This window comes from Papio anubis, chromosome 16, assembly GCF_008728515.1.
Source record: "Papio anubis isolate 15944 chromosome 16, Panubis1.0, whole genome shotgun sequence".
NCBI classification, from domain to species: Eukaryota; Metazoa; Chordata; class Mammalia; order Primates; family Cercopithecidae; genus Papio; species Papio anubis.
In genome coordinates this window covers 14,137,336-14,158,858 of record NC_044991.1, presented here as the reverse complement: position 1 = coordinate 14,158,858, position 21,523 = coordinate 14,137,336, and the positions used below count along the sequence as shown (strand labels likewise).

The 21,523-nt window shown below is 50.0% G+C and overlaps 1 protein-coding gene and 2 long non-coding RNA genes across 4 annotated transcripts in view; 2 read left to right on the top strand and 1 right to left on the bottom strand.

Annotated features, from left to right (window-relative positions):
• Positions 1–597: 597 nt before the first annotated feature.
• Positions 598–9,296, top strand: LOC108580738. 2 transcript variants are annotated; one of them, XR_001892259.3, is made up of 3 exons: positions 598–649; positions 8,767–8,908; positions 9,040–9,296. It is a non-coding gene; the product is annotated as an uncharacterized LOC108580738 (long non-coding RNA). The 2 variants fall into 2 exon arrangements; XR_001892258.3 differs by lacking the exon at positions 598–649 and having other exon boundaries at positions 7,036–8,908.
• A 3,507-nt stretch (positions 9,297–12,803) lies between these two features.
• LOC116270735 lies at positions 12,804–18,692 on the top strand. The gene is made up of 2 exons (XR_004178901.1): positions 12,804–13,543; positions 18,534–18,692. It is a non-coding gene; the product is annotated as an uncharacterized LOC116270735 (long non-coding RNA).
• The window catches only part of CACNG2 (calcium voltage-gated channel auxiliary subunit gamma 2), a 142,747-nt gene continuing 138,275 nt past the window's right edge, over positions 17,052–21,523 (bottom strand). Inside the window, exon 4 of the mRNA XM_031656336.1 lies at positions 17,052–21,441. Coding sequence (XP_031512196.1) covers positions 20,906–21,441 — 536 coding nt within the window. The 3' untranslated portion in view covers positions 17,052–20,905. The remainder of the gene's footprint in view (positions 21,442–21,523) is intronic.

Here is a 21,523-nt window from a genome sequence, read left to right as displayed (position 1 = left end):
TGCCCTGGCGGGTGCCTGGAGAGACTTGTGGTTGGGACCGAGTGACCGCAAGGTGATATTTAAGGTGGTCTCATGGAGCAGTCTGACATCACTGTAATGCAAGCAGACATCTGGGGAGTCAGATTGCCTGAATTTGAATTCCAGCGATTTAAATTTTTGCCACTGTTGTGTGACCTTGGGCAAGTTGTGTGACCATTTGAGCCATAGCTTCTTCATCTGTAAAATAGATGGAATCATAGTATGTACCACTTTGGGAGGGAGGGATAATAGAATTAGGTCAGACTATGTATGTGACATGCTTAAGGCAGTGCCTGGCATGCAAATAAGCCTTTGATACGTGCCAGTGGGGTTCACCTGGTTACCAGAAACTTGGAGGTAGGGGGCTTTGGGTGGGGCAAGACCTTGCAACATTTAAAAAGCAATCACTGGTCACTTGTGAGGTTCCAGGCCCTGGGTTGGTCACTCAGCATTCAGGGGGAGACCTTGCCATGCTATCAAGTAACCTAGAGTCTATTTTTTTTTCTTAAGATGGAGTTTCACTCTGTCGCCCAGGCTGGAGTGCAATGGCACGATCTCGGCTCACTGCAACCTCCGCCTCTGCATTCAAGTGATTCTCCTGCCTCAGCCTCCCAAGTAGCTGGGATTACAGGTGCGTGCCACCACACCCGGGTAATTTTTGTATTTTTAGTAGAGACGGGATTTCAACATGTTGGATAGGCTGGTCTCGAATTCCTGAGCTCAAGTGATCCACCCGCCTCGACCTCCCAAAGTGCTGGGATTACAGGCATGAGCCACTGTGCCCGGCCAAATAACTCAGAGTCTAATGGGGCAAGTAGGTGTGGCTAATCCAGGGGCTGCAATACCTATAAAGTCCTTAATGAAATATATTTTGAGTCTATGTTTAAAAAGCAGATTTCACCTAAAGATCCAGTTTCCTGGCTTCTCTTAAGATCTGGCAACACCAGGCTGGCCTTCCTGTGATATGAGAAGAAGCTGGAGCTGAATAGGAGCTGCCCCCTTAGTCAGGGGTTCTTTACTTTGCCTCAGTCCCCACTACTCCCTATTGCACCAGATTCGACCTTCTTCATAGTCATGCACGTTTGCCGCCTGGGCCTGTGGGAGTTTGCTGATAAGTTGCAACGCAACGCTGTGGGTGCTGTGAGAGCACGATGAGCAATAATAACTCAGCCTTGGGCAGTCAGGAAAAGCTTCCCGAGGGAGGCGAAGTCACAGCTGCTTGTCTATAAAACCTGCAGATGCTGCTGAACACCCTCATCTTTATGGCTCAAGGACGTGAATAAAGGACGCAAAGTCACAGCTCACGAGGAATCTCTGGCAAAAAGCGACTGAGGCCCAGTGACTTGTGTGGGGTCACACAGCCTGCTGATGGCAGAAGTGGGGCTAGAACTAGGATTACCAACCAGAAACATTTCTGGACTACTTTCCCTAGAACCAGGGCTGTCAACCAGAAACAGTTCCGGGCCACTCTACCTCCCTTGTCTCTGGATTCCTCGGGAGTTAGGAGGATACGTACTCCGGCATCTTAGACTTGAGTCCTGCCTCTGCCACTTACTTGCAGTATGACCTCAGTTAAGTCACTTCCTTTCCTTAAACCTCAGTTTCCTCATCTGTAAGGTAGGGCTAAGGATTCTGACCTCAAAGGAGTGTTCTGAGGGCCAACCATTGAGAAAGTGGACGGGGGCAATCTCAGACATCTCATTAGCTCAAGAGGACTCTAGATACGTGAGGGTCATTATGATTGTTGACAAATAGCCACTTCTCCCAACAAATTTTGGCATCATCTGTTTAACAGTGACCTTGAAAGGGAACCATCCCCCACTTTGCCCTTGCCAGTCCCTTAAAGGAGCACGCATGGCCTTTGGTCAGGCTTGGACCCTGGAAGGGAGAGCTTTGGGATTCTCTGACTTTGGGTGTGAGCAGGGCCCTGGATGCAGAGCCCAAGGGTTCCCCTCTCCTGGGAGGCTCCAGGGTCACAGCAGGTACTGGGGTAGAGATGGGAAGGAAGCAGAATTTCCTGGGCAGAAGAGGAGAAATGTCAATAATTCTTTTGTTTTCTTCAAGGCACCTACCTGCCTATCAGGGGGTCCCCTTAAATCCCATGTCTGTGGCTGGAACTATTGAGACTCTTCTACTTTGGGGAAGTCCCACTGTCCTGAGTGCAAATCCTGACTTTTCTCCATATTAGTTGAGTGTGACTTTGGACAAGATTTCAAATTCCTCAAAACTCCAATGTCCTCATCTACAAAATGGGCCCCTTAGAGTACTTATTTGGTAAGGTTTAGTGGGAATTAAGTGAGATTATGTGTGAAAGCGTTTAGCACAGTACAGAGCTCAGTCAATGCCTGTTATTACTGTGATTGGAAATTAGAATGATTACCACCCATCATGTTTGTATAACACTTGACCATTTCTAAACTTACGCTTCTCTTACGCCATTTGATCTATGCAATGACTCTTTGAGGTGGCCAGTGCAGGGATCATGACCTCATTGCATAGATGAGACAACTGGTGCTCAGAGAAGGCAACAGTCTACTCAAGGTCACACAGCTTGAGCATGGCAGAATGGCAGAGCCAAGTTCAAGTATTGTTCTTTTTTTTTTTTTTTTTTTTTTGAGACGGAGTCTGGCTCTATTGCCCAGGCTAGAGTGCAGTGGAACGATCTTGGCTCACTGCAACCTCTGCCTCCCGGGTTCAAGCGATTTCCTGCTAATTGTCGTGTTTTTAGTAGAGATGGGGTTTCACCATGTTGGCCAGGCTGGTCTTGAACTCCTGGCCTAGTGTTCCGCCTGCCTCAGCCTCTCAAAGTGCTAAGATTACAGGCGTGAGCCACCGCACCTGGTCTCCAGTCTTCTGAGATGAAGAATGAACAGCACCTGCCACAGGGCCAGCCCAGACCAGACCAGGCTTTGACCACGTGGTTGGTTGTTCACCCGGGGTGCTTCATATCTCCCAAAAACTCCTTGATAGAGAAATAATCCAGAATGTTGTTTCAAACCCTTGTTGCCTCTGTTTGTACTCTGAGCCTGTACCACCTCTAGGGACGAAGAAACTTCTCCTTGCCCCGTGGTGTCAAACGGACTTTTCCTTGAATTTGTCCTAAACGAATCTCAGCAGCCTGCATTGGGTCGGTCAAAGCACTCGGCCAGAAGGTCTGTGTGCTCTGCACTGTGGCCACAGGATGGTGCTGTTCCACAACTCATGAAAAATCAGGCCCGGTCCCCGGACTGCATTTCAACGCATCAAGATCATTTAAACACCTACTATGTGCAAGTCGCTGTGCCTGCTGCCGGGAGGGCTTCAGTTATTCCATACTGTTATGTTAAGCTATATTAATAATAGCCGTAATAACATCGGTACAGGTCTTCATAGTTTATTGAGCAATTTACATGCATTATCTGGTTCTATCTGCAAGCAGTCCTGATGCGTTAGATTAGGTGGGTCTTTCCGTCCCACTTGAGGAGGAAACTGAGGCACAGAGGGTGATAGAACTTATGTAAAGGCATGGAGGAGAGAGGCACATGATAGACATTTGATGAATTATAGGTGGTGGATGGAATGAGGCAGACCCAGGCATCTGTCTCCTCCAGGCTGTTATTCATCCGTGAGGGCAGGGATTGTATCTTATTTGTCTTTCTGTCCCCGCTCCTAGCGTGGCTTCTGATTGAGGGCTTCCGCAGACCTCTGTGGCAGGCAGAGGAGAGGCAGGGGGATGCCCTGCAGGCTGCAATGCCGAACAGCTCCTGGAAGGCTCTCTGAGGGTGTGCAGGCTGAGAGAGGCGGCTTCTGGGCTGGAGATTGCAAAGAGAGGAGGTCACTACCATCACTGTGTAGCATTTGCAGGCCATGAATGGCTCACCATAATTCAGTCCCTGAAGGTGCCAAGTAGCTGAGTGGTCAGGAATGATTCATTCATTCCACAAACGTTTTCTGAGTTCCTGTTACACGCTAAGCATTAGGAATACAGATATGCAAACACAGCCTCTGTCACCCCGGAGCTTCCAGAGCAGTGGGGGAGATAGAGGGCAAAGAGCTAGCAATGTGGTTTGGTTTGAATTGCCCAGAAGTCTGTACTGAGTGCCACGGGGTAACCAAGTCTAGCAGGCGCAGGGTGAGGGCTACAAGAGGAGGAGACCTTTTGCAGCATTTGAAGGATGAAATGAGTTTGCAGATTACCAAAGAAAGGCACATGAGGACTGGGGGAAGGAAAGCGTCAGGGGCAGTGGGGTGTCAAAGGACGTCCGTCCGTCATGCGTTTGAGGATGGGTAACAGATGCAGTAGGAAAGACAGTGGGACCAGCAGGGAGGGCCTTGAAAGCTGTATCCTGAGGACTGTGAATTGCATCTTGTATTTGTCAGGGAATCACCATGGTGGGAGCTGTGCTAGGAGCTCACAGTTCCACGGGGAAGGTGGGCAAAGAGAGGCCCATCACTCATGTTTACTGAGCCCTGACTATTTTGTGGTGCTAAGCACTTCTTGGGGCTGGGTTTATTGTCTGTCTTACAAGGCAGGTACTGTGATCATCCCATTTTATAGACGAGTAAACTGAGACTAGGGATGCTGACATAAGGTTTTCCCAAGCTCATAAAACTGGTACTAGTGGAGTCAGGACTTGTCTTTTTTTTTTTTTTTTTTTTTTTTTTTTTTTGTTTTTTTTTGAGATGGATTTTCACTCTGTTGCCCAGGTTGGAGTGCAGTGGCATGATCTTGGCTCACTGCAACCTCTGCCTCCCAGGTTCAAGTGATTCTCCTGTCTCAGCCTCCTGAGTAGCTGGGATTACAGGCACACGCCACCATGTCTGGCTAATTTTTAAAATATTTTTTAATAGAGACAGGGTTTCACCATGTTGGTCAGGTTAGTCTTGAACTCCTGACCTCGTGATTCACCCACCTTGGCCTCCCTCCCTCCCCAGAGGCGACCACTCTTACAATCTCTTGTGTTTTTTATTTTCTAGAGACTTTACCTGTTTGTTTTGTAAGAGGTGTTTTATATAGACATAAGCACAAAAGGCAAGACAAGTGCCTGTTAACCACAGATGTGGGCTTTGGGACGAGCCACTGTGGGTTTAGATCTTGACTTTTTTTGAGAACTTGACAAGTGTCACCATTAAATGATGGTTTGGGCAAAGAGTGGGCAGGCTTGGAGGGTGGGATGAGGATGGCAAGGGGTAGGGATGTGGACATCAAGAGGTCTGTGTGCACAAGTGTGACGGTGTGGGCCTGGACTGGGGGTGAGGTGATCAGATAGGGACAGGAAATGCAGACCGCAGGGGCCTGGTGAGAGGCCAAGCAGGGATGAGGCAGGGGAGAGTGGCTGCTGTGGGGCTGTCATAGCCGGCAGGCGTTTGGCAGGGCAGAAGGCACAGTAAGAGGAAGAGAGGCAGCCTGCGGGCTTGGCTTAGGACAGTACTTCTCTAAGGCTCATGCTGACTCTGGAGCAGTTCCAGCCCACCGTGCCATGCACACGAGCCAGGAAGCTAGGTGGGTGGGCCTGGAAGGAGGCCATGGGCTCAGGAGCCCGGGAGGTCTGGCCCCGGTGCCTGGTGGGGATTCTGTACAAGCCAATCCCTCTCCAGGCATCTGTGCAGGTCAGTACCACACGGAAGCCCCTCGTCCCTGTTGGTCTTCACTACGGAGCGAGAGGCAGGGAAAGGCTTCAGAGATGCCGGGCTGGGATAGGCTGGGGGCTTGGAATTCCTCCCCAGAGGTTTTCAGGGTGGCATCTGAGCAAGTGTCCACAATGTGCAGCGCTCTCCCAGGCAGGATGGGCACCCGTACATGTTTGCGTATGTGTACTTTACATGTTATATGTAATGCAATGTAATACACGTTATTTTGCTTGGTTCTTACTTCCCCTTTTAGAAGCCAGTTGATATATGATGAGTTGGTGCCTCCCATTCTTTTTGATGCACAAACGGCTCGTTGAGGATCCTAAGTCTGTGCCCCAGTCCCCATAGTCCTTTCACTTCCTGGCTTCCTGGAAGAACAAGATGCCCCCATCTCTTCTTCTTCTTTCCCTGCCCCGCTCCCAGAATCAGCTGGTTTTCCAAGGACCCCGAGTTTTCTTCCCTGAGAAATGCTATTTGGGTGGGGGAGAGGGTGGGAAGCAACAAGCTGTGGGGGAAGCGCCCCAATCTGGGCAATCCCTTTGCTCTTGTGACCTTGAGCAAGTCCCTTGGGGCATTAGGGGACCAGTTGCGTCCTTTCTAGACTCATCTGAGGCCAAGAAGATGTGGGAAGCACTCATCCTGTGTGCCCGGGAGCTGGAATGGCACAGCCCCAGCTCTGCCCCTGTGTGGCTGTGTGATTCTGGGCTCCTTAACCTCTCTGAGCCTCAGTCCTCATCTGTGAGATAGGAATAATACGAGGCTCACTCCCTCTTTTTTTTTTTTTTTTTTTTTTTTTTAGAGACAGGGTCTTACTCTGTTGCCCAGGCTGAAGTGCAATGGCATGATCATAGCTCATTGCACCCTTGAACTCCTGGGTTCAAACGATCCTCCCGACTCAGCCTCTCAAAGTGCTGGGATTACAGACGTGAGCCATTGCATCTGGCACGTGGACATTTTTGACATATCTCAACTAGGGAAGGTACTCAATAAATGCTAATTACCTGCTTCCTCCCCTTCATCATTTGACTTCAGTACCCTAGGAAATGAGGACTGGGATATTGGATGGTTTGGGAGAGGAGGAAAGAGGTGTCCAAGGAAAAGGAAGAAATTGGAAAATAGAAGACCATGGAGAAATAAAAGAGGAGGGGTTAATTCAGAACAGGGAAGACAGGCCGGGCGCGGTGGCTCACGCCTGTAATCCCAGCACTTTGGGAAGCTGAGGTGGGCGGACCACGAGGTCAGGAGTTCGAGACCAGCCTGGCCAATATGGTGAAAAATACAAAAATTAGCTGGGCATGGTGGCCCTCACCTGTAGTCCCAGCTACTCAGAAGGCGGAGGCAGAAGAATCGCTTAAACCTGGGAGGCAGAGGTTGCCGCCTCTGAGATCGTGCCACTGCACTCCAGCCTGGGCGACAGAGTGAGACTCCATCTCAAAAAAAAAAAAAAAAACAAAAAGAGTAGAGAAGACGATTTTAATCATCAATAAAGGAAGGCTCTGGCTGCTTGGGGGAGGTTGAGAGCCTCTTGCCATTAGAGGTATGCAAGTAGAGGCGAGGGATTGTGAGCCATACACATGTGTTTATGAGGACTCTCATTGGCCAGGAGGTAGATTCCTTCACTCAGCAAACTTTGGGAGAGGGCTATCCTTGCCTGGTCCTGTAATGGGGCAGGGGAAGCCAAGGTGAATAGGACACCATCCCTGGCCCCAGAGAGTGCCCAGCCCAGAAAATAAGCTGGTCACTGAGATCCTTGTACTCTGCAGTTCTGTGCTTTGAAGCATCCAAGCCTTGGAGGGAGTTGGCTGGGGATTTTCAGTGTACGCCTTTTGGTATTGATCCACTGGAGTTGGAGCTGGCTGGGGAACGGCAGGAGGAGGACGCCGCAGTGTTATTAGTGCGGAGGACACGCTGTAATCTGTCAGTGTCACCCTGGTTGCAGCTGGCCAGGAACCATCCTGCTGTTAACGCCTCCCTTCCCAGCAGCCACGGAGCACACAACTTGTACAGCACCCCCGAGTGCCTCCACCTCTCCCTGTAGGAGGGAGAGTGTGGGCATTTATTCTTTTCTGCATCTCCCTGGCATGAGTCCTCTTCTCCAGTCACACTAATTTATTCAGTGTTTCCCAACACACCTACCTCTGTACCTTCAGTTACCAGAATTCCCTACCAGCGATGGTCACTCCTGTCCATTCAGCCATCCACGTGTCCATCCATCCAATCATCCATCCATCCACCCACCCATCCATTCAATCATGCATTCATTCATCCATCATCCATCCATCCACCCATTCATCCATTCACTCATCATCCATCCATCCACCCACCTTCCATCCATTCAACTTTGCAATCCACTTCAGTTCAATTCGATTCAACTCACCTTCATTCAACTCATGAGGTTACTGGGCTTCACCACATGCCACATACATGTGATAAATGAGGCATACCTCTGCCTTCAAGGAGCCCATGGGAAGAATCCTCCCTGTTCTCCATGGCCAGCTTTCCATCTCACCTCTGTTAATCCTTTGCCAGTCCCTTCAGCAGAAGCAATGGACTCTGAAGGGCTGTCCTGTGAGGAGAGGTCAGTTCTGGCTTTCATGAATTTCAGAGGACAGAGCTCAGACAAGGAGAGAGGCAAAGGGTGGGGAGGAGGTGAGAGTGAGATGAGCTAGTGGGACGGCGATTTTGGCTCTGTGGAGGGAACTGCTTCCATTTAGCTGTGAGTACTCAAGCAGTGTATTGGGGGATGAAGGGAAAGAGAAGGGGGCAAGGAAACCACTATTGGAGAAGTGGGTTAGTGTGGTGGTGAGGAGGTGAGCTCTGCAGCCAATGGACTGCCTGAGCTCATTGTCTCAGCTCCATCATATTCCTGCTGTGTGAACCTGGGCACATATCTTAACATCTCTGAGCCTCCATGTCCTTATTTGTAAAATGAGGATAATAAGACCTATCTCACAATGTTGCCTTTAGCATTAACACATGAGGTGCTTAAATTAATGCGTGGCACAAAGGGAGAGCTTAGTAGATTCCAGCTGTGGTTATGACTGCTCCTATTACGTACCAGCTACTATGCCAGGAGCTTTCATTCCAGTGTGTCCTCTGGGCTAACCCTGTGCGGGGATTATTGAACCCATTTTGCAGATGAGGAAATGAAGACCCAGGGAAGCTATCTCTTGAGCGCGTCATGCAGCTGGCGAAGGGTGGAGCAGTGCTTCAAATGCAGACCTTTCCAACTCCACTGTCCCTGCTCTCCTGCGTGCCCTTTCCTGCCTGTTCTCAAGGGGTGAGTGCTTTGAGATGCAAAGATTGTAAGACTTCCATCCCAGCTTCTGCTTAGGGCACCCTTTTGGCCTTCTCCAGTTGTAGCCCTGAATTGTTAATTACTGGTTTATGTGTGTTTTCTCTGTTCCCCAGAGACCATGAGATCAAGAAAAAAGATTTTCTTCTCCACGGCAATTGAAGTGTTGACTTTGACAATGAAAGTTACAGAATGTATGACGTTTCCCTTTTGGCCTTGCTTGCCAAGAAGCTTGTGCTTTTTGTCAAACTGTTTCCTTCCCCTTTCCATGGTTTTGGTCTTCTACCTTTGACAGCCTTTTATTCATGTGTCTTTTACTGTAAGCTCTTCTACTCATAGAATAAGCTGAATATTTAAATAGAGATTGAATTGAATGGGAAAGGGTGGGTTACAAATTATAAGTAAATAATTCATTTTATACTTAATTTAATTCATTTATTTACTTTTGAGACAGAATCTCACTCTGTCACCCAGGCTGGAGTGCAATGTTGCGATCTCACTGTAACCTCCGCCTCCTGAGTTTAAGCGATTCTCCCGCCTCAGATTCCCAAATAGCTGGGATTACAGGTGGCCATGCCTGGCTAATTTTTGTATTTTTAGTAGAGATGGGGTTTCACCATGTTGGCCAGGCTGGTCTCGAACTCCTGACCTCAGATGATCTGTCTGCCTTGGCCTCCCAAGTACTGGGATTACAGGTGTGAGCCACCATGCCCAGCCTACGAGTGAATAATTCAAATAAAATCACGAACTTCAGGAAGGAAAAATGCCTTTCTTGTATCAGTCACAGTGTTTAGCCCTGAGCCCTGGCTCTGGCTGGGTGAAGTTTGCATGGAAAGCCCAGTGATGATTTTCCCTGTTGTGTCTGGATCAGTGACTCTCCTTGCACTTAGAATATAACCCTCCCCTTTGGATTAGGGCAGCAGTCCCCAACCTTTTTGGCACCAGGGACCGGTTTCATGGAAGACAATTTTTCCACGTACTGGGTGGGAAACTGTTTCTCCTCAGATCATCAGGCATTAGTTAGAGTGTCATAAGGAACATGCAACCTAGATCTCTCTCATGCACAGTTCACAGTAGGGCTCACGCTCTTGTGACAATCTAATGCTGCCGCTGATGTGACAGGAGGTGGAGCTCAGGCGGTAATGCTCCATCACCTGCTGCTCACCTCCTGCTGTGTGGCCCTGGTCCATGGCCCAGGGACTGGGGAGGCTGGGATTAGAGGACTGATCCCTGCCCACTTCTTCTACCTTACCCTGTATAATTTGACCCCTTGCTCACCCAGGATAACTACTTAAGTCATCTTTGAGATGTTCTCACAAGCCAGGTGCTTTTCCTACCTCAGAAAAAGAGGCTTTGTGGCTGGGCATGGTGGCTCACACCTGTAATCCCAGCACTTTGGGAGGCCAAGGTGGGCGGACCACCTGAGGTCAGGAGTTCAAGACCAGCCTGATCAACATGGAGCAACCCAGTCTTTACTAAAAATACAAAATTAGCTGGGAGTCGTGGCACATGCCTGTAATACTAGCTACTCGGGGAGGCTGAGGCAGAAGAATCGCTTGAACCTGGGAGGCGGAGGTTGTGGTGAGCTGAGATTGTGTCATTGCACTCCAGCCTGGGCAACAAGAGCAAAAACTCTGTCTCAAAAAAAAAAAAGAGATTTTGCGTGTGCTGTTCCCTCTGCCTGGAACCCTCTGCTCTCTCCTATCCCCTGCTTCTGTCTGGCTCATCCTTCCTGTCCTTCAAATTTCTGCTGAAAGTCAGCGTCTTACGGAGGCCTCCCCTGACTGCTCTGTCTAAAGGGGTTGTGGTAGCTGGTCTATAAAGAGAGCTCCCAGTGCTTCCTGGCCTCTCCTGTGTATGCTGCTGATCCCATCGAGAAATAGACTCTATTTCTCCTCCTCTTGGAACTGGGCTGGACCCTGGGCCTGCCTTTGGCCAGTGGAATGTGGCAGAGGTAATTTACTGATGTTTCTGAGGCGAAGCCTTCAGATGACTGGCAGATTCTCCTTCCTGCCACCTGGAACCCAGCTGGTATGCTGTGGGAGGCACATATCACATAGAGAGACACAGTGGGAGAAATGGGGTGTTCAGCTCAACAACCCAGTTGAACCCCCAGCCAACAGTCAGCGTGGACTCCAGCCATGTGCATGAGCCAACTTGGCTGCTCCAGCCCAGTTGAGCCCCTGAATGACTGCAGGTCCAGCTAACATCATACAGAACAGAAGAACCACCCAACTGAGCCCGTAGAACTGTGGGAGACAATAAAATGATATTGTTGTTTTAAGCCACTAAATTTCCAATAATCTAAAGAGAGGTTAATCCCTGATACATTTCTCTCTTTCTCTCTCTCTCTTTTTTTTTTTTTTTAAGAGAGACAGGTTCTCACTATGTTGCCCAGGCTGGAGTGCAGTAACTATTCTCAGGTGCAGTTATAGTGCACTGCAGCCTCGAACTCCTAGTCTCAAGCGTTCCTCCTGTCTCAGCCTCCTGGGTAACTGATATTCTAAAAATCATTGCCCCAATGCACTTACTTCATAGCATTCACAATAATCCATAATTATATAATTATTTGATTCTTAACTTGCTAATTTTCCCTTTTTTCTTTTTCTTTTCTTTTTTTTTTTTTGAGACAGAGTCTCGCTCTGTTGCCCAGGCTGGAGTGCAGTGGCGCGGTCTCAGCTCACTGCAACCTCCACCTCCCGGGTTCAAGCGATTCTCCTGCCTTAGCCTCCCAAGTAGCTGGGATTACAGGCATGCACCATCACGCTTGGCTAATTTTTTGTATTTTTAGTAGAGACAGGGTTTCACCACGTTGGCCAGGCTGGTCTCAAACTCCTGACCTCATGATCCATCTGCCTCAGCCTCCCAAAGCACTGGGATTACAGGCATGAGCCACCGCGTCTGGCCAATTTCCCCTTTTTTCCTGTAGCACATGAGTTACAGAAGGCTGGGACCATGTTTGTCTTGATTGCGGCTATCCCCAGCACTGAGCACAGTGAATAGCATGTCGCGGGAGCTGAACGAGTGAATGAATGAATGGATGAATGAATGAATACAAGGCATCACAGTGGTCTTGAAGTATTCCCAAGAGCCAGTGTAACTCTCTGTGGCTGGAGCCCAGGCTGAGATAGCACCAGAAGGGAGATGGGTACGGCCTAAGTCTCAGCTCTCTAGGGCTTTCATGACTCAGAACTGTACAACATTCCCTGACACCACCTCTATAACCTGGACCTCCACACCCCTGCCAGGAAGAATCACCCTTTTCCTTCGCTTTACCCTTCTGTATCCTGCACAGCTCTCCATTAGGGGACCCGGGAGGTCTCTGCACATGCTCGTGTGTACAAATGATGGAGGCAGGACAGAATAATGGATATGAATGAGGGCTCTGGGTGCAGAGACCCCCACCTTTGAACCCCAGTCCACCACATTCTAAAGATATCTTGGTACCATGGCTACAGATATTGAGTGTTCACTCATATAGGAAGTGCTGTGTAGGTGTGAGCTTACATTACTGTTGCCATGTGCCAGACACTACTCTAACATCCTGAATTCATTTACTTCATACAACCTTATAAGGTGGTTACTATTATCATTCCCCTCTTACAGATGAGGCAACTGATGTGTGGATGACTTGCCCAAAGTTGTGGGTCTGAACCCTGCCAATGTGGCTACAGAGCCCACCTTCTTCTTTTTTTTTGAGACAGGGTCTCTCTCTGTCGCCCAGGTTGGAGTGCAGTGATGCAATCATGGCCCACTGCAGCCTTGAACTCCTGGGCTCAAATGACTCCTGCACCTCATCCTCTCTAGTAGCTGGGACTACAGGCATTCACCACCATGCCCAGCTAATTTTTATATTTTTTGTAGAGACAGGGTTTCACCATGTTGCCCAGCCTGGTCTCAAACTCCTGCGCTGGAGCGATCCACCCAGCTTAGCCTCCCAAAGTTCTGAGACTAGAGACATGAGCCACCATGCCTGATCCAGAGCCTACCTTCTTAACCCTCATACTGCCTCTCTCGTTCTCAGGGTAGAACCCTCGTTCTGCCTCTCTGAGCCTCAGTTTTCATACCTGTAAATGGGATAATAATGCCTGTTTAATAGGGCTATGATACCATGATCTGGCAGTGCCTGACACATTGTAGAATCTCAATAAATCCTAATTTGCTGTGGCAAGATAGATAAACAGACTTCCTGTGAGGGCTTTGAAGGCCTTACTGTGAGGGTGCTAGGGAGCCATTGAAAGTTTTTGAGTAAGACAGTGACATAACAAAGCTGTGGCTTAGCTCCAGTCCTACCTTTTCCTGCCTCTGTCCCCCCACCAACTAGCTCTATGCTGCCTGAGGTTGGTATCTGAGTTTCACATCCCTGTCTTACCTCCCCGTGAGGTTCTGAGATTTGAGCTGTTTCAGGGTCGTGACAGGTCATCCCAGGCCTGGAGTCAATGGGGTGGGAGGGATATTCTTGGTCTCGGGGGTCTCATCTCAAAGGGCTGCCTCAGAGATCCCATCTAGGGCCCCATTTCTGTCTCTACCTCCAGCCCTACTGACTGACAGAGGTGCCTGGGTTTCGCATGACTGACTTCGTATTCCCCTTGGAATCCCTTCTGCAGCAGGGTGGATGAGGTGAGACAGGCTGGTAACTCGGTGGAAGAGGGAGGAGGGAGAAAAAACAAGGGAGCCAGAGCGGAAGAGAGTGGGAGACAGGGGGACAGAGAGAGAGACAGTGTTGGAGAGAGGGAGAGCCAGAGTGCGGGAAAGATGGTCTCACTGCTTCAGGGTGGGGCGCACCTCGTGACAAAAATGGGCCACCTGACCTTGTGCTGTGTTCCCTTGTTCTGAAAGATATGGTGAGGCCATCTGACCTCGTGCTGTGTTCCCTTGTTCTGATGGATGTTGTGAGTCTGTGTGAGTGCACACACATGCACATGTGGTTTGTGTGTCCACGTAGACGTGAGCGTCTGTGACATAGCATGCACCCCGTCTCCTGGCCTGTACATGGAAGTACACAGACGGGTCTCCAAGGACCTAAGGACTAAGCATGTAGAGAGCCATGTGGAGTGGCCTACGTATGTCCTCAGCCCCAGTGTCACCTCCTCCATGTGCCTTGCCCCCCATTTGTTCACCCTCCTCCCCCTGTGGTGGCATTATCGCCTTTCTTGGTCAGTCTCTGTTTACCTGTCCCTGTCTCTGCCTCTATTGAGAGCTTCCTGCAGGGAAGTCCACATCCTTGTCATCCCCGTACTCTTGGGAGCAAGATCAAGGCTTGGTGGGGCAGGTGATCAATAAATGCTGATGACTGATTGAGTATATTTATGTGAATGGATCTACTTCCAGAAGTGTGTGTGGGTGTATGTATGTGCATGCACATGTGCACACATGGGAACATGTATGTGGCCATACACACATGCACATGCACTGTGGGGTGTGGATGTGTCTCTAAGATGTCCATGAGTGAGCCTCTGGGCGCACACCATTCCCACAGAGGATGTGATGCAGTGATATGCTGGCAAATGTTTAACAACTGACTCTTCATTGAAAAAAAAAAAAAAAAAGCCCTGGGGCCAGGCAAGGTGACTCACCCTGTAATCCCAGCACTTTGGGAGTCCAAGGCAGGTGGATCATGAGGTCAAGAGATCGAGACCATCCTGGCCAACACGGTGAAACCCCGTCTCTACTAAAAATACAAAAATTAGCTGAGCGTGGTGGCGCACACCTGTGGTCCCAGCTACTAGGGAGGCTGAGGCAGGAGAATCACTTGAACCCGGGAGGCGGAGGTTGCAGTGAGCCAAGATCGCACCACAGCACTCCAGCTTGGCAACAGAGTGAGACTCCGTCTCAAAAAAAAAAAAAAAAAAGAAAGAAAGAAAACGAAAAGTAAGCCTTGATTAGCAGCATTTGCCCATTGCTGCAGTGTAAATATTCCCACCATGGCCGGCTTCAAGCTGCTGATGTGGCGTCACGGAATATGGAGTTAGCTGGGAAGGGATACACATAACTGGCTCACATGAGCCCATAGGAGTTAGGAGTTGGCTTCAGTACACGGAAGGATTCATGTCTGTGGCTGCCCAGCCTGTGGTGGGCAGGGGAGGCAGGGCAAAGTTCCTCTGGTGATGGTAATGCTTCTTTCCAGAGCTGTGCCCTGGGGGACCAGGCAGTTGGTGGCTGCCAGCCAGCTTTCACCGAGCGGCCTTAGAAGTCAGTCTAAACCAATACTCCTTGTTAGGCAGGTCTAGATACTCACCAAGACAGAAGTGCCTTCCCTCACTCCCTGCAGATGCTTTGAAGTTTTTGGATTTGGTGAGGTCAGCATGACTGCAAAGAGGAATTGCTAAGCCTGAAGCATGAATGGAGGAGGGGGAAGGAGGAATGCTTCAAACCTCCATCTGAGGCAGGTGGCCAGGGATGCTGGAAGGTCTGGAGGCTTGGGCCTAGTGCCTGCTTGAAGCCGATTCACTGTGCAAGCCTGGACACATCGCTTGCCCTTGCTGGCCTCCAAATGTGACTTTCTTCCATGAAGGGAGAGGTCTTCTGAGCTCCATAGCTTGTCACTGACTCTCTGGGAGTCGGTCCCTAAACTGGGCTCTGAGTGTTAAAATCTACATTCAAAAGCCAGAGAGAGGCTGTGTTGGCCTTAGACAAGAGCAAGAGGGGATCCTGCCCTGGCCCTTCTCAGACCAAGCCCTTTCCCACGTGGGGAGGAATTCACAGGCCAAGGCGATGTGCTCACCCCAGGCCCTACCCTCTTCTAGACACTTGTCTGATGCTTGCTAGTTTAGAATTTCTGCTCCAAGAGTCCTGCCAAGCTGGCTTCCAGGGCTAGCTGCCATCTGTCCTCCTGAGGATCTATGTCCTCCTGCCTTAAGCAGTGGTTTTGGGGAAGCTGGGTGTGCAGGCTGGGATGGGTGCCCACTTTGTGGGAGATGCCCTGAACGTGCTGAGTGGAGCTGGAAGTGGGAAAGGAAGAGGGGTGGGTCATGGGCAGGGAGCTGTGGTCTAGGCTTCCAGGGTGGACTTGCCCCATGCTGCTACTTTAAGGAGCAGAAGGCAGAGGAGGTTGAGAATTCTAAATTCAAACCTAACACTTTAGGTTGTCACAAGGACATATTTGCCAGGACAGAGGATAGACCATATTTTTAAATTTTGTTTTATTTTATTATTATTTTTTTGAGACAGAGTCTTGCTCTGTCACCTAGGCTGGAGTGCAGTGGTGAGATCTCAGCTCACTGTAACCTCCACCTCCTGGGTTCAAGCAATTCTTTGCCTTAGTCTCCTGAGTAGCTTGGATTACAGGCCCCCACCACCACACTTGGCTAGTTTTTGTATTTTTAGTAGAGGCGGGGTTTCACCATCTTGGCCAGGCTGATCTTGAACTCCTGACCTTGTGATCTACCCTCCTCAGCCTCCCAAAATGCTGGGATTACAGGCATAAACCACCGTGCCGGGCTGATAGACCATGTTTTTAAGGTAGTTAGTTTGATGTGCAGCTGTTAAATCTTCAGACTTAAGTTATGGAGAGTGAGCCTCCCTTTCTACTCTTGCCCTGGACCCCACAAGTGTTAGGGGTGAGGCTAGAGAGAGAGAGAGATAATTGAGATTGGTGGGGGCTTGGCGGTGTGGCCCCAGCAGACTGAGGCTGAGTTGAACAGGGAGTTTTGAACATTGGCCCCTTCTGGAGTAGACTTTTCCGGGCCGCATGGTACAGGGCTTACCTTCTCTTAGGTCTGTGCAGCGTGCAGGTGTCATCTGCTTGCCATCTCCTTTCTCTTGAGCCCCAGGAGAGCTGTACAGTGAATATGCTTCCCCCCGCACCGCCCGCATCTTAGATAGCGCTGTTATCTTAGCTGTTTCGGGGCATGACAGGTCATCCTTCCAATGGGGCCTTTCTCTGATGTCAAAGGTCACATCCTCCTGTTAGCATCCCATCTTGTCTTTCTCATCTCTTCAAGTTAAGAGAGTCCCAGGGGCCCTCCCTATTCTGCCACTCCATGGCTCCCCTTCTCCCTGAGGAGCACCCCTCTGCAAGGAGCCCCCCTGAGTAAACTGGCAGGGTCATGTCCATTCCAAACTGCACACTTTCATGGGGGAAAATGGAAATGCTGGAGTGTGATTGGGATGTTGAGTAGGGCTGGTTTATTCTAAAAGAGAAAACTCAAGGACGTCATGCTCTCTGTCTTCAAATATCTGAGGGGCTGTCATGCTGAAAAGGGAAGGGATTTATTCAGTGTTGTTGGAGTGTGAAGGAAGAGGTGGATTAAAATTCAGTGTGCAGAGAAGACTTTTGCCAAAGAGTGCTGCTCAGCGCTGGCTGGTGCTATCTTTGGAAGGGGTGAGCCCTCTGTCACTGGAGGCGTGCAAGTATCCCTAAAGGATATTTAATAGGGAACTCATGATCTAGAGGCTGGGGGGACGCCCTACTGCCCAGCCTCTAAAGCTCCCATCCCCAAGAATCTACAGCTTTAGGATTGTTTTAAATAGGATGCCAGGAGTTGGGGAAGGAATTAAAGAAATTCACTGAAGTGAGGACCAAAAGCTATAAAAAAAATCTTTATTTCATGTACCAGGAATTTTTTTTTTTCAGTTTTCTGCTTTTTAAAATTTTTTTTCTGTTAACAGTCTGAAAAAAAAAAAAAAGACCCACCAAGAAAATAAATGGAGGTTAGTTTCTTGAACTGGTCTGAGCTGGACATGAGCAATCATCCACACCCTGGGAAGCAACACCCTTGCAGTTCCGGTCCTGGCTCCTTCCCTCCGGACCCCCTAGCCTCCTTCTCAGCCACAACGATGTCACCCACACCCCAGTGGCTTTCTTCAGGCAGACCCAGAACCCAGGCCTCGCACCATGGAAGGAAGCACTGATTGCCCTCCCAAACGCTCTGTCGGAATTCAGAGAATCGGAGCTAGTTTTTCTCTTCAGGCAGTACCCACTTGGGTGCTGTTTCCTTGGGGCCTCTCCATTCTCCCTTGGCTCTTGTCCTTGATCCCTTTAGGTCTGGAATCTGGCGGGGTGGCGGGCAAGATTGGGGTGGGAGAGGGGTAGAGTTGAGTTTCTGCCCAGACTGAGGACAACTTGGTGGTGGTTACCACACCTTGAATTGTCTCCCATCGTTCTGCCCCAGGGCCCATGACCTCCCCCTGCACTTCTGGGCTGGGCTGGCCGATGTTCTGCCCTGTGCTGGCCTGGAAAACTAACTTTCCTTTCCCAGGCAAAAGACAGGAAAGGCAGGTGAGATGTGCAAGCTCAAAAAGCCTTGCGAGCCATTCTCTAGAACTCCCCAGAGAGCTCAACCTCAGGAAATGCCAGTGTTAAGAAAGATGCAAACCGAGGGAGACTCACAGGCAGAGGCAGGGGGCCTCACCTTGACCTTCAGTCACCTGGGAGTGACTTGCAGCCTGTTCTGAAATTTCCAGTTCAGGAAAGTTGTTGGATTTCTGACAGTCTGAACTGGCCCTTGTCACTCTGGGGAAGAAAGGATGCCCCTGGCCTTTAGTCTGTGGTGCAAGTTTAACTTTTGGGGTTGGTCCTTACACTGGGACGGAACTGCTAACGTTTTCCTCTCCATCCCCTCAGCCTTAAGCCCTCCCAGCAAACCTCAGAGGATGCTCTTTTTCACAGATCCCCAAAGATACTGGGAAAGCTCTGGTGGCAGATCTCTTCTTCCAAGGAAGCCTCCTTAACTCTCCATGATCGCAGCAAGGGGACACAAAGTGAAGAAGGCCTTTGGGGACCCCTGTGTCTTTCCCTTCTTTGCCTGAACAGCGTTACGTTTGCTCACATGTGTGTATTTTTGCTTTGACATTGGATGTGGGGCAGGGGTTTGGGGAGCACAGTGAGGAGGTATATGGTGTGTGTGTATGTGTGTGTGTGTCTGAGAGGCTGACTGATGATGAGCCTGGGGGCCTGGTGGCAGCTGTCCTGGTCATCCCTGGCATATCCTTGGGGCAGGTGGCAGATCTGAAGTCACAGATACATAGAGCAAGAATGGGCCTTTAGTGCTTATCTGGGTCAATCCACATGCTTACATGGGGGGAAAATTAAGGGCCAGAGAGGCCATGCAGCAAGGAATTCCGGAATCCAGTCCTGGATTCTAGATGGGTGCCCTTCCCATGCATGCGAGTGGTGTGTGCGTGTGTGTGTGTATGCGTGCATGTGTGTGTTCATGTGTGTGCTGTGTTGGAAGGGTGTGAATGAACACAAAGGCCAGTGTGGAGTTGTTGTGGTCCATGGCTGTGGAGGGCATGAGTCAATTTCCTTTGAGCCACACCCCTGGCTATGTATGGGATGGAAGGGTTGAGACTGAGTGTGTCCCTGTGAGTGACTGCGGTGCTGGGCTAAGTGGACTGTGTATGTGTGTGTGAACGTGCATGCATGCGTGCGCGTGGGGCGTGTGGTCTCTTTGTTGGATTCTGTCTTCCCCCATTCACAGCACCTTCCTGGTCTGAGGAAGCCACCTTTCCATCACAGAGACCTCCTGCAGCTCACTAGGACCTTCCCCAACTCCCTCCAACCTTCAAGCCCAGCTCTCACCTCTCACCACAGTTTTGCTTTGTTTTTGTAAATGGATTTGTATATTCGTTTTCTGTTTTTTTTTCTTTACAAGTTCCCTGCTAAATTTTAAGTCCCCCACCCCACCCCATTTTTTGTTTTCACAGTTTAAAGCTGGAAAAGAATTAAAAGAAAAATACTATCTGATTTTCTTGCAAGTAAATCCACTTATTTTATATTTACATTTATTTATAGTCTGTGGTTTTTTTATTAAAAAAAAATCACCACTTGTTTTTCCTTTTTCTTTTGTAAAAAGAAACCTTTTTGCAGTGTCATTGTTGAACCCGCTGGGCCCCAAGAGGGCACCAGTGAGTCCAAGGACCCCCAAAGGGTCAATGAACCCCCTTCCCAGGGAACTGGGGGGCTTATGAGTCTGGGGGTCCACCATCACCCCCAGGGTCATCAGGTGGCCCTGAGGTGAGGGGTGAGGAGGGAGAGCTGTTTCATGTCCCCCGGGGGTTGGGTGTCTCCTGACCCCAAGGACAGGAGCTTGGGGACATGACCCCAAGAGGCTGACCCTGAGGACTCCGGGGTTTCCGGCATCTTGGTAAGCCACCGGCGGCCTCCCCTCTCCTTCCCTTTCCTCAAGGCCTAGGAAGTCATCACAGTGGGTTAAGGACCATTAAGGACTGGGAACCTGGGACCAGGCAAGCCCCAAGTGTACCCCGCTCCAGGCACCCTAACGGAGAGGAGGGACAAGGGCTCGGTCACCTGGAGGCCTACAATTGCCCCATCAATGCTGGGTGGAGGCAGCTCAAGCCCTGAGCCTTCCCTGCGTTCCTGGGGCACCCACCCAGGGGCTCCAAGGACCTGGCAGTGACTGCAGGCTCACCTGGCCCCGGGGCCCCTGAGTCTCGCCCCCCCACTCTCCCAGGGAGGCAGGGCCCGCTGGGGGTTAAAGGGAACAGAAAAGTAACTCTCCCGGCGTTAAAAAAAAAAAATAACATAAACCCTGAAAAATACAAAGGACATCCCCTTTCCTTTCTGTTCATATATTTTTTTTTTGCTTTAATGTTATCTTGGTTCCCTTTTATTTTTTCATTTAAATTGATTTTTATTAAATGTTAAAATAATGGTACATGGGAAATCATGCATTTTCTTTTAGATTTATTTTCTATTTTTAATTTTTTATCCCTCTCGCTTTTTTTTAGAGTTTGTTTTTCTTCCTTCGTTTATGTTTTCCCACATTTCCTGTTGTTTTGCTTCTTTGTTCCTCTTATATTTTGTTCTTTTTTTTAAAATTTACTTGTTATGTTTTTCTCTTTTTTTGTGGTGTGTGTGTGTGTGTGTGTGTGTGGTTTTTTTTTTTTGTTTTTTTGTTTTTTTCTTTCGCTTTTGGGAGGTTTCCCCGCGGATGGTCTCGGTGCCCCCGCCCCGCCCCGCCCCCGGGGACCGCGCCCTCCTCCCGGCTCGGCCCCGGCGCTGGCGAGGCCCCGCGGTTTTCATACGGGGGTGGTCCGGCGGTTGGCTGTGTTGGAGTGGAGAGAGTCCTTGTTCTCCTTCTGGATACAGTTGTGAACCTGGAGGAAGCTGTTATCCCTGTCGGAGTTGTAGGTGGCGGTGGGCGTGGTGGCGGCCTTCAGGGGATCCCTGCTGAGCGTGTACATGGAGATCTCCGTGGACGGCAGGGTGTTGAAGCCCTTGATACCCACGGGGGAGGCGTCCCTGGAGTGTGAGGGCTCCGTGGAGCGCGAGCTTGAGCGGCTGCGGCGCTGGTAGCGGTAGCGGTAGCTGGGGATGCGGGTGATGGCAGAGGCCTGGAGGTAGTCCGTGGCGCGGGCCGTGGCCCGCAGCTGTTTGTGCCGGTCGATAAACATGTGCACCGCCAGCACCCCGACCATCTCGGCGATGATGAAGGACAGGGCCCCGAAGTAGAAGGACCAGCCGTATGAGTAACTATTCTTTTTGGAGTCGCTCTTGGAGGGGTCTCCGGCATTGGCAGATATGTACACTATGATGCCAATGATGTTACTGAGACCTGCGGGGTGCAGGGTGGCGGGGTGGGGGGATCAGAGAGAAGGACGTTAGTTTCTCAGGAAGTCGGCCACTGGGCAGCCCTA